General features: G+C 37.5%; 1 protein-coding gene across 26 annotated transcripts in view; it reads left to right on the top strand.

Moving 5' to 3' along the window:
* DST (dystonin) overlaps positions 1–15911 on the top strand; it is a 372684-nt gene that overhangs the window by 213697 nt on the left and 143076 nt on the right. For 13 of the 26 annotated variants that reach the window (XM_047859452.1, XM_047859460.1, XM_047859447.1 and 10 more), the window contains 6 exons: positions 644–727; positions 1471–1578; positions 2106–2204; positions 12013–12141; positions 14325–14413; positions 15388–15523. In XM_047859452.1, coding sequence (XP_047715408.1) covers positions 644–727; positions 1471–1578; positions 2106–2204; positions 12013–12141; positions 14325–14413; positions 15388–15523 — 645 coding nt within the window. Of the gene's footprint in view, positions 1–643; positions 728–1470; positions 1579–2105; positions 2205–5439; positions 8158–9058; positions 11904–12012; positions 12142–14324; positions 14414–15387; positions 15524–15911 lie in introns of those variants that run through there. The other 13 variants (XM_047859440.1, XM_047859441.1, XM_047859442.1 and 10 more) reach the window with 2 other exon arrangements.

Here is a 15911-nt window from a genome sequence, read left to right as displayed (position 1 = left end):
TGTTAAAAGAAAGCCAGCAACTATCTGGAGGAAGGCAAGGAGTAAATCATAAATATTAAAATCCTATAGTCCAAACTTACATCCATCACGTACTTTGATTTCTTAGAAGTCGTTTTTGAAAATATAAGGCATTAGAAAATAGCATGTTGGGACAGTGTTCAAATTTAATCATTTACTCATAAGTATGGTCATTTAATCATTAGTATGGAAATCTCTTTGGCACTTTGGTGGCCACAATAGTTTTGCAGTATCTTAAATAAATAAAAATGGCTAGTGTCTGTAGAAAATTAAACAGCCACATTTGACAGAATTGAATTCTTTGAGATTTCTGTACCATCTTGAGGGGACAATAGTGTCCAGTTCCACTTTGATCAGGAATGGGGGGGGGGGGCAAGGCCTTCAAGTCCACTTTTGCATAATTCCTGGGGAGTTTAGTAATTTTTGCTTTGGAAGCCCCCTGAGGCTGGGTCACTTATGTGGCTTAATCTAGAAGTTTGTAATTTGCCTCACTACATACTAAGTACAAAGGACTAAAGAGCTTTATTATTAAAGGGTATGGTTATTTCTTAGTTCCTGGGCATTTTAGTAGTTAAATAGCATAGAGTTCCTTGTTCTCTTTCTTCTAAACTCTATGTGTTTATAGATGCTGGTGTCCGAAATAGAAATGAAACAGAGCAAAATGGATGAGTGTCAAAAATATGCAGAACAGTACTCAACTACAGTGAAGGTAAGAAGATTCAGTTACTTGCATCAAGTTCAATGTTCAGGTATGTGATTCAACAAAATACTGAAGAAAAAAAAAGCCTCTGCAAATAATTCCACTGTGTTAAAAAGTAAAAACAGAGAATCTTCATTTGAACCCTGTGACACTTACCTAATAATTCTTTGTGACATGTGAGGCACACGTCAGCCTCGGGTTCATTTATTTTCTCCCAATCACACACGACACCCCAGAATAAATGCATAGCTCTGAAATTTTTTTTTTTTTTTATCATTTTGTGCATGTTTGTGTATGTTCTGTCTCTCTCTTTCTCTCTCTCTGTCTGTCTCTCTTCTTTACTATTGCTAGAATATTCCCTGGAAGAGCTTGACTTTCTTAGGAGACAGTTCCCATGTGTTTGAAGCTGTTGACAACGCCTGGGCTTTAGCCATCAGACCTACTCTTCCATTGCCCAGCCAGAGGAAAGGGAGGCTGAATATAACTAGCATATTGTAACTAAATGTCCCCATGAACTTCTAAAGAGACCTAGGAAACTTTTCTGATCACCCTAAATATTTCTTATTTTTATTACCGCCTTGGAAACATTCCAGGATTAGATAGATTCCTAAAAGTGTAGTTTTGCAGTAATTTTGTAATGTTGCTCAGTGAAACTAGGTTCCATTTCTCTGTATCAAGTCACCGAGTCACTGTAGAATGAATTGTCAATGCTTTGCTTTAAGTAATTTAGTCTTATTGACTCCATTATACAGGACTATGAATTACAAACAATGACCTACCGGGCCATGGTAGATTCACAACAAAAATCTCCAGTGAAACGCCGAAGAATGCAGAGCTCAGCAGATCTTATTATTCAAGAGGTAGTAAAAGCATGACAGAAGGGAGGGGACATAAAAGAGAGAAACACTACTGAAAGAATTATAATTATCTATTTGTATTGTAGTAGAATATATATAATAGGAAATGTACCATTTTAACCATTTTTAACTGTGCAGTTCAGTGGCACTCAGTATATTCACACTGTTTTGCAAACATGACCACTGCCCATTTCCAGAACTTTTTTCCTTGTCCCAAAAAAGAAACTCTCTACCTAAAACAATACATTTTATTAAGGGTTCTAGAAAATCCTTTGAAAAGCTTTATTCCAAGATTAAGTATTAATTACAGAGAATTATAAATATACTCCATCATTACATTTAGAGAATTGTCATGTAGTATGGTTTGCACAGCAGTAAGAAGCTCATTCCTGCCTACTTACCACTATTGGGCAGTTGTGTATTTTACTGTCACAAAGCCTAGTTAATGTTATAATTATTAATCAACATTCATTAAACTCACTTAGAGCCACTGGAGATTGTGTTTTTATTATTTATTTCATTATTTGCAGTTCATGGACCTAAGGACCCGATATACTGCTCTGGTCACCCTCATGACACAATATATTAAATTTGCTGGTGATTCATTAAAGAGGCTGGAAGAGGAGGAGGTAACCATTAACTATGAACAGCTAACTAAAAGGAACTATAATATTTTTGGGAAAACAAAAAAAAAAACTGTACATGGTTGAGAAGTAATTATTTAATTAGAAAATCACAATGAGAAAGAGTAGAAGCCTAGGATTTTTTAGTTTGTTTCTAAGATTCTCTCAAATAGGGAAGACGTTGTTGATTTTCACTCTAAGATGCTAATATTATTAGAGTCATGGCTCTATTTAAATTATGGAATGTTGGTAGTTTGGCAGAATTTTTTTCATTTTTTCTCACATTTGAGAAGTATACTTCTTTGAAGTATAGTTACTACTGTTAAAATGTCTACAGAAATACTAAAACACATTTCTCTTAAGCATTTTAAAGTGATTTACATCTTTAAGGATTTAAAACATAAAATCAATCAATTTAGAAGAAAGGTTTTTGCACAAAATGATACTACTTTTTAAGAATTGTGGAGGTTTTTATTTTGATTTTTCCTAAAGATCTATGGTGAATGGTAAAAAGACTATTTAAGTACCATTCTAATTTGGAGGATTTCTGTGTTTTTATTCTACATTCACAAAATATATTCAGAAGTAGAGCAAGCAGTTGATGAAAATACATTGTCATAAAAGGTTGTTGTATCTAATTTTGAAGGGATAATGCTATGCTTTATTATCTTAATATGTTTTCTATGCCTAACCTCAGAACAGACAAAAATAGTAGACAGAATGCTAAAGTAAATAAATTGCGAGGCATTAGCTGTTTTAAATTAGGCTGTTGATAATTCTGAAGATGATTATACTTAATGTTAACACTTCTTATAATGAGAGAATGTAAATGGTAGTGAATGTCTAATAGATGTTACTTTATTTTCTACTATTTTAGTCTGTTCAGAGTTAACAGTTTTCTGCAACTAATTCACTAACGTAGCTAATTGCAAGTCTTTATAACTAGATTTCTTTTCACTTAGAAAGGAGAACCAGAATATTTGTGACCAAATAATCAGTATACATCTCTCATCAGTGAAAGAACATCTATAATTTTTTTTTTACCTTTTTAGATTTTGAGAGATATGATTCCACTTAAAATGATACGTAGATCTTTTAGATTGCATATTTAGTAGTTAAATATAAGTCCTTTTCCTTTCTTAATAGTGTATATGTGATTTGCACATACATGAGCCACTTTGCTTAGTTTATCTGATGAGGTATAATACTAGAAGTTGATAGAACAAAAAAATATTTCAGAAAGCCTGAGATTAGGCTTGTCATCTTTTGAAATGTAAAAGATTCGTATTGGATTGAAAGTCAAAACAATAGAATTTATGGAGGACCATGCAGGGACTGTAACTCAAAATAGATAGAACACATTCCTGATTAAAAATTCACCAATAACGGATCATATTAATGCAGTGTCTTATAAAAGATACGTAGTTCGGTTTTCAGACCCAGGAAACAGTCTGCAAGGACCTACATTGGATGTCTTGGTCTGATAGCAGAATTTTTTAAATAATAAACATAAAATCAAAGAGGGATAGAAGTTAATTTCAAAAGATGAAACCCAATTAAAGAAATGTTAGTGGAGTATAATGGGTATTAGATGGATAAAGAGATTTTCTAATCTGTGTTGAGAGAAAAACATATCAAGCATTAATTGATGGGATTAAAGGACAGCATGTCCTTTCTGACTTTTCATTTTTCTAACCTCAGAACATGACAGAAGAAAAAAACAGCTCAAAACCTCTTAGCAACAGCTAAGTTTTAAAAGATTTTGATAAGGAATTGAGATGAAAAAAAAAAAAAAAACAGAAATCACCTCAAAAAAAATACTGAAAATTTGATATTTAAACAGGTAGCATGATTCAGTGTCACCAGTTGATCCTGATAACAAAATAAAATAGAGCACTAATTTTTGCAGGTTGTGATGAGATTTGTTTTTATATTCATATTCTTATTAGGAGAAACCATATTTAGGTTAGCAGGAAACAACTGATATTGTTGTCAAAATTATTGGGGATCAAAAATTAGAAGAAGTGGTATAAGATGTGTGGTCTATGATGTAAATTAAATTCTTAAAATTCAAAGCCTCTCAAAGAAAAAAAAAATCTGCTACCTAGAATAATTTCACTACTCCTGTTTAAATTGTTTCTAATTATGATAATTTTGAGTTAGTGATATGAAACTAATAGTCTTATGGTATTAATAAAGAGAAATTAAATTGGATTATATACTAGCCCTGATCATGTAGTCCTGTAGTCAATGCAGAATGTATTCCTCTTAGCTGAGACTGATTCTTCTATCATTTGAAAAATAATTTTTTTTTATTCTATACATTGGAGCTGGCTCCCTAATTATATTTTTAAAAGCATTTGTATTTAACAAATATCTTTATATTTATGGAGTATCTAAAGGTACTTGTCAAGGTGGATTCATATGAGACATGTCATTAACAACAACAACAAAATCTGTGAGTATATGAAGCACATCTTTTCTAAAGGGACTATAGCTGCCTTTGCATTAGCAACTCTGACTATTATAGTTGTCATAATATGGCAAGTATAAACAAATAAGGAATTTGGCTTGAGAAATTACAAGTTTTTATATAATTTTCCTCCTTCCCCATGTTAGGTATTATTTCTTGTTTTGACTCTTTAAAGTAGTACCAAAACTCCATATTTTGTTTCTTTAACCATAAAACAGAGAGATGTAAATATCATTTTAAATTTCCATTGGGTGACATATTGAAAACTAAATTCTTAATTGTCATTCGGTTCCTTTATGTTCTTAGCTTGTAGGACTAAGTTGTGAGTGAAAGCTGAAAGGGCGCCGTTGTGAGTCTTACTTCCCACTTTGTCACTCACCTGTTGTGAGGGTTTTCAAAAGTATTTGACCTCCCTGCACCTCAGTGTCCTCATCTGTAAAAGGTTGGGGTCATGCTGTATGTTTTGTGAGGTCCCTCCTTTCTTGCTGTAAAATCTTGAGCCTACCTAATTTTTAAAATGAAATTGTTCTTGAGAGACAAGAAAAGATTCTTTGGGTTAGCAAACCTGACATGAAGGATTTTTTTTTCGCTTTTCCCATTGCCAGCTTTCTGAAGCTTCCTCTCTGGAAGATGGTGGTGGTGGTGGTGGTGGTGCTTGTTCTGCGATTTGTTTCCCTTGTTTTTATAAGTACTTTTATGAGCATCGCTTCAGGTTTTTGTGGATAAATTTGAATAGAACACTTTGACACTTTTAAACATCTCTTGTAGATTAAAAAGTGTAAGGAGACTTCTGAACATGGGGCATATTCAGATCTGCTTCAGCGTCAAAAGGCAACAATGATTGAGAATAGCAAACTTACGGGAAAGATAAGTGAATTGGAGAGAATGGTAGCTGAACTAAAGAAGCAGAAGTCTCGAGCAGAGGAAGAACTTCCAAAGGTCAAGGAGGCTGCAGAAAATGAATTGAGAAAGCAGCAGAGAAACGTAGAAGACATTGCTCTGCAGAAAATCAGGGCCGAGAGTGAGGCCAAGCAGTACCGCAGGGAGCTGGAGACCATTGTGAGGGAGAAGGAGGCTGCAGAACGGGAGCTGGAGCGGGTGCGAAGGCTCACCCTGGAGGCCGAGGCCAAGAGGGCAGCAGTGGAAGAAAACCTCCTGAACTTCCGGAACCAGTTAGAGGAGAACACCTTCACCAGGAGGACCCTGGAAGATCATCTTAAAAGAAAAGATTCGAGTCTCAATGACCTGGAACAACAAAAAAATAAATTGATGGAAGAATTGAGAAGAAAGAGAGACAACGAGGAGGAACTCTTGAAGCTGATAAAGCAGATGGAAAAAGACCTAACATTTCAAAAACAGATAGCAGAGGAACAGTTGAAAGAAAAGCAGAAAATTGAACGGGAAGCGAGAAGAAGAATAACTGAAATGCAGTATTCGTGTAGAGAAAACACGTCGCCTGCCTGTGCAGTCGCCCAGGCTACATCATACAGGGGAACAGCAGACAAACAGAAAACAGAAGAACTCAAACAGCAGGTAGATGAGCTAACTGTCGCCAATAGAAAGGCCGAAAAAGACATGAGAGAGCTGAAGTACGAACTCAGTGCCCTTCAACTTGAAAAAACTTCATCTGAGGAAAAGGCTCGTTTGCTAAAAGAAAAACTGGATGAAACAAATAATACGCTGAAGTGCCTGAAGTTAGAGTTGGAAAGGAAGGATCAGGTGGAGGAAGGGTATTCTCAACAGCTCAGAGAACTTAGTAGGCAGTTGAACCAAACCACAGACAAAGCTGAAGAAGTTTTGCAGGAAGCTAATGATCTTAAGAAAATAAAGCACAATTATGAACTGGAATTAGAATGTCTTCAACAGGAAAAAGGGAAGCTGCAAAGAGAAGTAGACAGGATCACTAGGACCTGTGCTGTAACGGAGAGAGATATTCAGCATTTAAATTCACAAGTGAATTCTCTTCAGGCTGAGAAGGAATCCTCTAATGAAAGAGTACGATTCTGCCAGAGAAAGTCGGATCATCTAAAAGAACAGTTTGAGAAAAGCCATGCACAGTTGCTCCAAAACATTAAAGCTGAAAAAGAAAATAATGATAAGATCCAGAAGCTTAATGAAGAATTGAAGAAAAGTAATGAGTGTGCAGAAACGCTAAAACAAAAGGTCGATGAGCTCACGAGGCAGAATAATGAAACCAAGTTAATGATGCAGAGAATTCAGGCCGAATCGGCGAACGTGGTTTTAGAGAAACAGGCTATCCAGCAAAGATGTGAGGCCCTGAAAATTCAGGCAGATGGTTTTAGAGATCAGCTACGCAACACAAACGAACACTTGCATAAGCAGACAAAAACAGAACAGGATTTCCATAGAAAAATTAAATGCCTCGAAGAAGACCTGGCCAAAAGTCAAAATTTAGTCAGTGAATTTAAGCAAAAGTGTGACCAGCAGAACATTATCATCCAGAATACTGAGAAGGAGGTTAGAAACCTGAGTGCAGAGCTGACCGCTTCCAAAGAGGAGAAGCGACGAGGGGAGCAGAAGGTACAGCTGCAGCAGGCTCAGGTGCAGGAGTTAAATAACAGGTTGAAACAGGTACAAGACGAGCTGCACTTAAAGACCATAGAGGAGCAGATGACCCACAGAAAGATGCTTCTGTTTCAGGAGGAATCTGACAAGTTCAAACGCTCAGCAGAGGAGTTTCGGAAAAAGATGGAAAAGTTAATGGACTCCAAAGTTATCACTGAAAAGGATATCTCAGGCATCCAGCTTGACTTTGTGTCTCTCCAGCAAGAAAACTGCAGGGCTCAAGAGAACGCCAAGCTGTGTGAGACAAATATTAGAGAACTTGAAAGACAGCTTCAGCAATATCGTGAGCAAATGCAACGAGGGCAGAATGTGGAAGCAAATCATTACCAAAAGTGCCGGAAACTTGAAGATGAGCTGGTAGCCCAGAAACGTGAAGTTGAACGCCTGAAGCAAAAGATGGATCAACAGATAAAGGAACACGAGCATCAGTTAGTTTTGCTCCAGTGTGAAATCCAAAAAAAGAACCCAGCCAAAGACTGTACCTTCAAACCGGATTTTGAGATGGCAGTAAAGGAGTGTCAGCACACCGGAGAACTGTCCTGTAGGAACACGGGGCAGCTTCGCCCAGCGACCAGATCTCCATTGCTGAGAAGGACGCGAGAGTCACAGCAATCAGAGGAAAAATGGCAACATCGGGTTGTTGACCAGATGCCAAAGGAAGTCCAATTCTGGCCATCAGGGGCACCGCTTGAGAAAGAGAAAAGCCAGCAGTGTTACTCTGAGTATTTTTCGCAGACAAGCACTGAATTACAGATAACTTTCGATGAGGCAAACCCTATTACAAAACTGTCAGAAATCGAGAAGATAAGAGATGAAGCTCTGTACAATTCCAGGCCACCGGTTAGGTATCAGGATGACAAATGTGCAATGGACCTGGCGAAGCTTTTGGCCCCCTTAGAGGTATACTCTGGATTCTGAGACCTTATCAGCTACCTCATGTCAAGTTTCCTCTTGTGTTTTCTTTCTCTGCTACACTAAATTTTTTAATAACATTGAGCAAGATTGGCCCTTTGTAGTTCTGGCAGAAACTAATGCTATCATTTTCTAGTGATTGACTTGAATCTTTACTACAGATTATCATTCTTTAGTTTTTAAATGTTTGAGATCAAATACACAGATGTAATAGTTATACTGTGACATCTATGGTATTATATTCCGATGGACATTTTTTTCTTGAATGTTTATTTTGAGAAAGAGAGCAAGTGCACACATGCGTGAGCAGGGGAGGGGCAGAGAGAGAGGGGTGAGAGAGAGAATTTCAATCAGGCTTCATGCTATCAGCACAGAGTCGGCCCCAGGGCTCAGCCTCTGGAACCATGGGGTCATGACCTGAGCTGAAACCAAGAGTCGGACGACTGAGCCACCTAGGCATCCCTGAAGAATGTTTTTTTTGTTTGTTTTAAAAGCTAGGAAAACCAAGAAGTTCACTTTAATTTCTAACAGTTTCTGGGGACACATTTCATCTTTTTTAAACATTTCATTTTTTTAAGATTTTATTTTTCAGTAATCTCTATACCCAGTGTGGGGCTCGAACTTAAAACCCCAAGATCAAGAGTCACACACTCTACTGACTGAGCCAGCCAGGTGTCCCTAAACATACCATTTTAACACCTTTATTGTCATCCAGGTAAACCTCACACTCTCAAAATAATATTACTTGTCCCTGAACCCTCTTTGTTTTGAAAATTTTCTTCTCTTTACTTATTTTTGTTATTGTAGGAAGTATATTTGGATTAAGGATGGGTAAAGTGACGTCACGTTCTTTAGATGGCCTTTAACGTCTCATGAATTCCTGTTACAGATAGCTAAGAGCAAGCAGTATGATATGCACACAGAAGTCACCACATTAAAACAAGAAAAGAACCCAGGTCCCAGTGCTGAAGAATGGACGCTGGAAGGGTGCAGAGCATCCGGTGGACTCCAGAGAGAGTTTGTTAAGAAAGGCTCAGAACGAGAGACCTTCCAGAATTTGGATGGCGATCATGTGTGTTCAGTTAGGGACGATGAATTTAAATTCCAAGGTCTCCGGCACACTGTGACCGCCAGGCAGTTGGTTGAAGCTAAGCTTCTGGACATGAAAACAGTAGAGCAGCTGCGACTTGGTCTCAAGACCGTTGGCGAAGTTCAGAAAACTCTTAGCAAGTTTTTGACGAGAGCCACCTCAATTGCAGGGCTTTATCTAGAATCCACAAAAGAAAAGATTTCATTTGCCTCGGCAGCCAAGAACATCATAATAGACAAAATGATGGCTTTAGCATTTTTAGAAGCTCAAGCCGCAACAGGCTTTATCATCAATCCCATTTCAGGTCAGACCTACTCTGTTGAAGATGCGATCCTTGAAGGAGTTATTGACCCCGAATTCAAAATTAGACTCCTTGAGGCAGAGAAGGCAGCCCTGGGGTATTCATATTCTTCTAAGACATTGTCAGTGTTCCAAGCTATGGAAAATAGAATGCTTGACAGACAGAAAGGTAAACATATGTTGGAGGCCCAGATTGCCAGTGGGGGTGTCATTGACCCTGTGAGAGGCATCCGCGTTCCTCCCGAAGTTGCTGTGCAGCAAGGCTTGTTAAATAATGCCATCCTCCAATTTTTACACGAGCCATCCAGCAACACGAGAGTTTTTCCTAATCCCAATAACAAGCAAGCTCTCTATTACTCAGAACTACTGCGGATGTGTGTGTTTGATGTAGATTGCCAGTGCTTTTTGTTTCCCTTCGGGGAGAGGAGCATTTCCAATCTCAATGTAGGGAAGACCCATAGGATTTCTGTAGTAGATATTAAAACAGGAGCAGAACTGACTGCATATGAGGCTTTCCAGCGAAACCTAATTGACAAAAGTACCTATCTTGAGCTTTCAGGGCAACAGTATCAGTGGAAGGAAGCCACGTTTTTTGAATCTTATGGGCATCCTTCTCATATGCTGACCGATACTAAAACAGGACTACAGTTCAATATCAATGAGGCTATCGAGCAGGGAACAGTTGACAAAGCCTTGGTCAAAAAGTACCAGGAAGGGCTCATCACACTTACCGAACTTGCTGACTCCCTGCTGAGCCGGATGGTTCCCAAGAAGGATTTGCACAGTCCTATTGCGGGGTACTGGCTGACCACTACTGGGGAAAGGATCTCTGTCCTAAAGGCCTCCCGCAGAAATTTGGTCGACCGGATTACTGCCCTCAGATGCCTTGAAGCCCAAGTCAGCACAGGGGGCATAATTGATCCTCTCACCGGCAAAAAGTACCGAGTGGCAGAAGCTTTGCACAGAGGCCTTGTTGATGAGGGGTTTGCCCAGCAGCTGCGACAGTGTGACTTAGTAATCACGGGGATCGGCCATCCCGTCACTAACAAAGTGATGTCAGTGGCGGAGGCTGTGAATGCAAATATCATCAGTAAGGAAATGGGAATGAGATGTTTGGAATTCCAGTACTTGACCGGGGGGTTGATAGAGCCCCAGGTTCATTCCCGGCTGTCACTAGAAGAGGCTCTGCAAGTGGGTATTATAGATGTTTTCATTGCTACAAAACTCAAAGATCAAAAGTCCCATGTCAGAAATATAATATGCCCTCAAACAAAAAGAAAGTTGACATACAAAGAAGCTTTAGAAAAAGCTGATTTTGATTTCCACACAGGACTTAAACTCTTAGAAGTATCTGAACCTTTAATGACGGGAATTTCTAGCCTTTACTATTCTTCGTAATAGCACGTGTTTAAGTAACTGTGCATGGGGGTGATGCTGTCTACTTCATATCCGTCCAGAGCATGACGACATGAGTTAAATAGACAGTCTAGCAACTATGTCACATACTCAAAAGGGCTGTTTATTTCTTGAGGGCTGGAAATGGCTGACTCTTCAGAAGAGAGAATAATTTTTAAATTGAGAGTCGCAAAATATTTACTCTTCTTCAAAATGGTTTCCTTTGGCTTTTAGGTTAGTCTTGTCTACCGCCGCCCCCCCCCCCCCCCAAAAGGTATTTTATCTAGAATATGGGGTAAACTTGATGAACTCCAGCAAGTTCATAGCATCCTTTCTTCAGAATTCCTCGTCACTGAATAGATCCAGCCTGAGGTTAGGGCTCCCATTTGTTAAGTGATCCATTACACTCATTGAAAGAGCACCTCAAAAAGCACCATAGAATCAAAGAGAAAGATGTAAATTTGTTCCCACATCCCTGAAGCTATTGTGTTTCAGATGGCCTTGAAAAGTGAAAAAGTTTTTAATTTTTCTGTACATTGTAACTTTCTTTACATATTAAATGTTTACCACAATCTCCCATTTCCAGGTGGACTCTGTAATTAAAAGTAACATTGTGTGTTGGAAAAGGGGGAAAGATTTTTCTTCATTCTGTGCATTTTTCATATGTATGTACACATTCACGCCTCTTTCAGCTTTCACTTTTGATACTTTTCTGTGAAGACAATTGTGATTGTAATGCGAATGCAAAGGCAGCAGCAATTCAGAGATCTTCTAGTGCTTCATGAATAAAATTGCGTTTATTTGTCATATTGGTAGACCAGCTGGGAGTTTAGACTGATGACTATAGAATGTCACAGCTTCCTTTGCCACCATAAACATTTTGGAAGTACATCTGCTATGTGGTGTGGTAAACATGGTTAAGGAAATGAATAAAATACTCAGTAACCTGGTGTGATGAAAAAATATTTCTACATTCTTGTTTTCTGTGGAGAGGTCAGTTTCATAGCTCAATCATTTACTGGAATATATATATTTTTTTTACCACTCACACTTGTCAGAAGTCACTGGAAGAAGAAAAGAAAGAACATGTTGAAAAAGCCAAAGAATTACAGAAATGGGTATCAAATATCACCAAGACATTGAGAGATGACGAGAAGGCTGGAAAATCTCCCTTCTCTAAGCAAAAGGTATTCACTGAGGTTCTGGTTTAATCATAATAATGGTAGAATTTACTGAGTTGAAGCAGTCAAACTAAAAAAAACCACTTTAGTTCTTTACCTTAATTTTCCCCAATTTTATAGGCAATTACAATGATGGCCAGAGAGGTTAAACTTGCCCAAGGAATTACAGTATGCAGCAGAAGAGGTGTCTCTGATTCCAAAGCCTGAACTACATCTATTAGTCTTACTATTAGTGCTTCTTCCAATGGTTAGATCTGCTTCTTGATTATAGTGAAGAGAGTCGCTAAGGAGCAGAGTCATCCTATTTTGTGCCCAGATTAAATCCATGCACTCCTTATCATAAAGATATGGTCTCGTTCTCACAAAGGTTAACAAAAAGGTTCAGGAACAACGAATACAAACTACGATATCAACATTTTTGAGGATTTAATTTAGCTGTGCTTTGTATTTTACAAAGAAGTGTTCTCTAGTCAGTCACTGGAAATTCTAGATTATTTCCCGCACCTAAATGAATTCTTTTGTGCTGTGGGCTGTATTCTCCAGCTGCTCAGCACTAGTTGGATAGCTGCAGCTTGTGAGATGTTAGTGCTCCGTGATGGCTGTTGGAAGGTGCTACTTGAATCTCTCAGGGCATCGATAGCTAAGGTCCAGCGTTGATGATGCTGGCCTTGACACTGGAATTGAGGCTGTATTTAAAAAAAAAAAATAAGTTTCCACTAAGTTAAGCAGCATTTTTCTCAACTTGCCCTCCTGCCGCTGCCTGACCCTAGGAAATGATGGGGCTCTCATTAGCTTCCTCTTCTAGCTTTGCATCAGTGTTCAGTTGTCATCAGTTGAAACAGACATTATTGACATAATTAAATAGAAAACTTCAGTGTCTTGTCTAATTTTGCCTGTGATATGAGGGCAGATGTAACTTATCTGCGGTTCCCCTTAGAGAAGTATATAGACCCAAGTATATACTTGGATTAGTATTCAACTGAAATAAAGCCATATTAGCTCATAGTCTTACATACTGCATTTCATATTAGTGTGGAAGAAATCAGAAGTTGGCAAGCAATTACATTTGGTGTCTGAAACCCCAAACCGTCAAAGCAACTTTATACAAATATTTAGCTTAAACTATTTTCTCCTTTTCCCCCCTATCAGAGAAAGAACTAAAATATGAACATAAACCTTAGCAAGGATTTCTTGGGGGAACAAGTTTCTTTTGAGAAATGTGGATGATAAACCTTGGTATTTTCTTATTCTGCACTTTTAAATTGCCCAAAACTTCACTAAATTCGTTTTACTGGATTTAGTAGACACTTTTTAAATGCAGATCATGCCCAAAATCCTACATCTCTAATAAAGATTGCCTTTGTGTCAAGTGAAATTTAAGGAAATTTGATGTGAGTAATAAATGTGTGTATTAAAAATCATTATGGCTTCATGATTACCTGTAGTCATGAAAAAAACAGACTTTAAGTTGACTTTGTTCTGAATAGAGTACATTGGGAGAAAATAGACTTTTCACTTGCCCATCATTTCCTCTCATTTCTGCTTGTTTAAAAGACTAACAGTCCATTTCTGAAAGTATTCAGAAGTAATAGACTGCGTAATTGGGAAAAAATGTTACAACTTCTTGCTTTTCCCTAAACAGATAAATTTTATTCCTCTTTCATAGATGAATTTTGCAAAGTTTAGAAATTGAAAATATTTAATCTTGGTCTGCATATCTACAGATTAATGCTTTCACCATAATTTTTTTTCAAAAAGAGCAGGGTATACAAGAGCATGGGAGAAAGAAGACACTCTTTTGGAGTAGTGTTCCACGTTCATGTATCTTTTTGATGCAAGGATGACGTTGGGCCAGTGAAAAATCTCTGGCCACTTGGGATGTTAAGGCAACCTTTATTCACTGTTGGGCTGTGACAAATGCGACAACCATATGATGTAGTAGTATTATTGCCTATGAAAATGATGGCATTATGGTTAGAGAGAGAGACTTTCCCTAATTGGCATTCTAAATAAAGTACTCTTCTTATTCAGGCCTGTACACTGGTAATCACTGATTGGTTATTGACTTGTGCCACCCAGAAAGTAGTCCCTTCATCTGGATCTTAATTAAAACTTGATTAATGTTTAAAAATTACTATTTTCTAGTCTTGATGAGGGGAGAGTTTGAGCATGTTTTCTTAACCTTGCAGATTTCCAGTGAAGAAATATCAACCAAGAAGGAACAATTATCTGAAGCACTTCAAACCATGCAGCTGTTTTTGGCAAAACATGGAGACAAGTATGTTGGTTTTTATTAGCTCTTTTATTTAACATAGAGAAGTGATGTTAATGTTCAGCAAAGCAAAAGATGATAAATTTTAATTGAGGTTTAAAAAATGGAAGCCAATTAGAAATTTACTTAATATAATAACATACAACTATAAACTTAGCAATTTAATTGTCACTTTTAGTCACGTCTAGTGTTTACCAAAACCCTGAAATGTACCTATTATTCCCAGATATTAGTGAGAAGGAAATGAGTTCAGGGAGATTAAAGATCAGTAGCTAGTGAGTAGTAAAGATTCTAAGGCAAGAGTAATTCTAAGTAGTATTCTCTGTGACTTTACCTTTCAGAAAATGTGTGTGGATATATTGTTCACTTTCTTTGCTGAGACTTGCAGCAACCTGATTTTCCATAGTTTGGTCCCACTTTTTCCAAAAGAGCACTTCATTTATTTCAGCTAGTGCCTCAGGCAGGGAAGAAATCTACCCTTTTCTTAAATCCTTTTTGGGGCTGTCCCCAGGATCATTCCACAATGACTTTGTTTTGTACCTTAGAGAATCAGGTTAATCTCCTTGTAATTTTTTTATCTTTATTCATACTTCAGCCTGAACAAGTTTCATCTTGAGTAATGGTATCTTTCTGTCCCATTTCTGTGTTGGAACTAACAGTAGGATATTTCCCTCTGTCGGGTAACAGCAATTGTTATTTTAGAAATGTGTATATGCTGGAGAAGTGCTGATCTATTAATTCATATCCTTTCCTCCAGTCTGTTTCTCAGGCAAGAGAAGGATTCCTGGATGTGTAAGGGCCATTCTTAATTTTCATACACAGTCATTCTGAGACTTGAGCAATCTGTATCTGAGGGTTTATTTTATGACCACGTGCTTATTTAGAAAAGGATTCTACTTTGCAAAATCATTGAGCCTAATATGTCGTCTTCATCACTTGAAGCCTTGCATTCCTTTTTTCATACTTTCTGGTTATTTTAGAATGACAGATGAAGAAAGAAATGAATTGGAAAAACAAGTGAAATCTCTTCAAGAAAGTTATAATTCATTGTTCAGTGAATCTCTGAAACAACTACAAGAATCACAAACCTTAAGAGATACAAAGGTAGAGGAGAAGGTAATATAATTTTTTTAAAACACGATGCTCTTTCAAGATTCTTAGCTTTACTGCATGGTTGTAGAAATATATGTCAATGAGGAAGAAATGACCTTGGATTTGTGTACATGGAAAAAACATGGATGGAATTTATCTAACTATTTAGAGATCTCAGTGTTGTGTATTAAATGCAGTCCTACACTTGCCGTCATCAGTTTCTGTGACATCTTAATCTCTGCCTTGCATGGTAAAAGAAAAGAATCATTCATTTTTCTAACTCTTCTCTTTAAAAGCCATTCGTCTGCTATATTAGGTATTTTACTACGTATAAAGTAACCTTGAGTCATCTCTAAAGATGACATTGGAATGTTAGGAACTTTTTTGATTTTTAGAGATAACCATGAGATTT

This window comes from Prionailurus viverrinus, chromosome B2 (genome assembly GCF_022837055.1).
Source record: "Prionailurus viverrinus isolate Anna chromosome B2, UM_Priviv_1.0, whole genome shotgun sequence".
Taxonomy (NCBI): Eukaryota; Metazoa; Chordata; class Mammalia; order Carnivora; family Felidae; genus Prionailurus; species Prionailurus viverrinus.
Note: the sequence above shows the minus strand (reverse complement) of the source record. Positions and strands in the feature narration are given on the sequence as shown.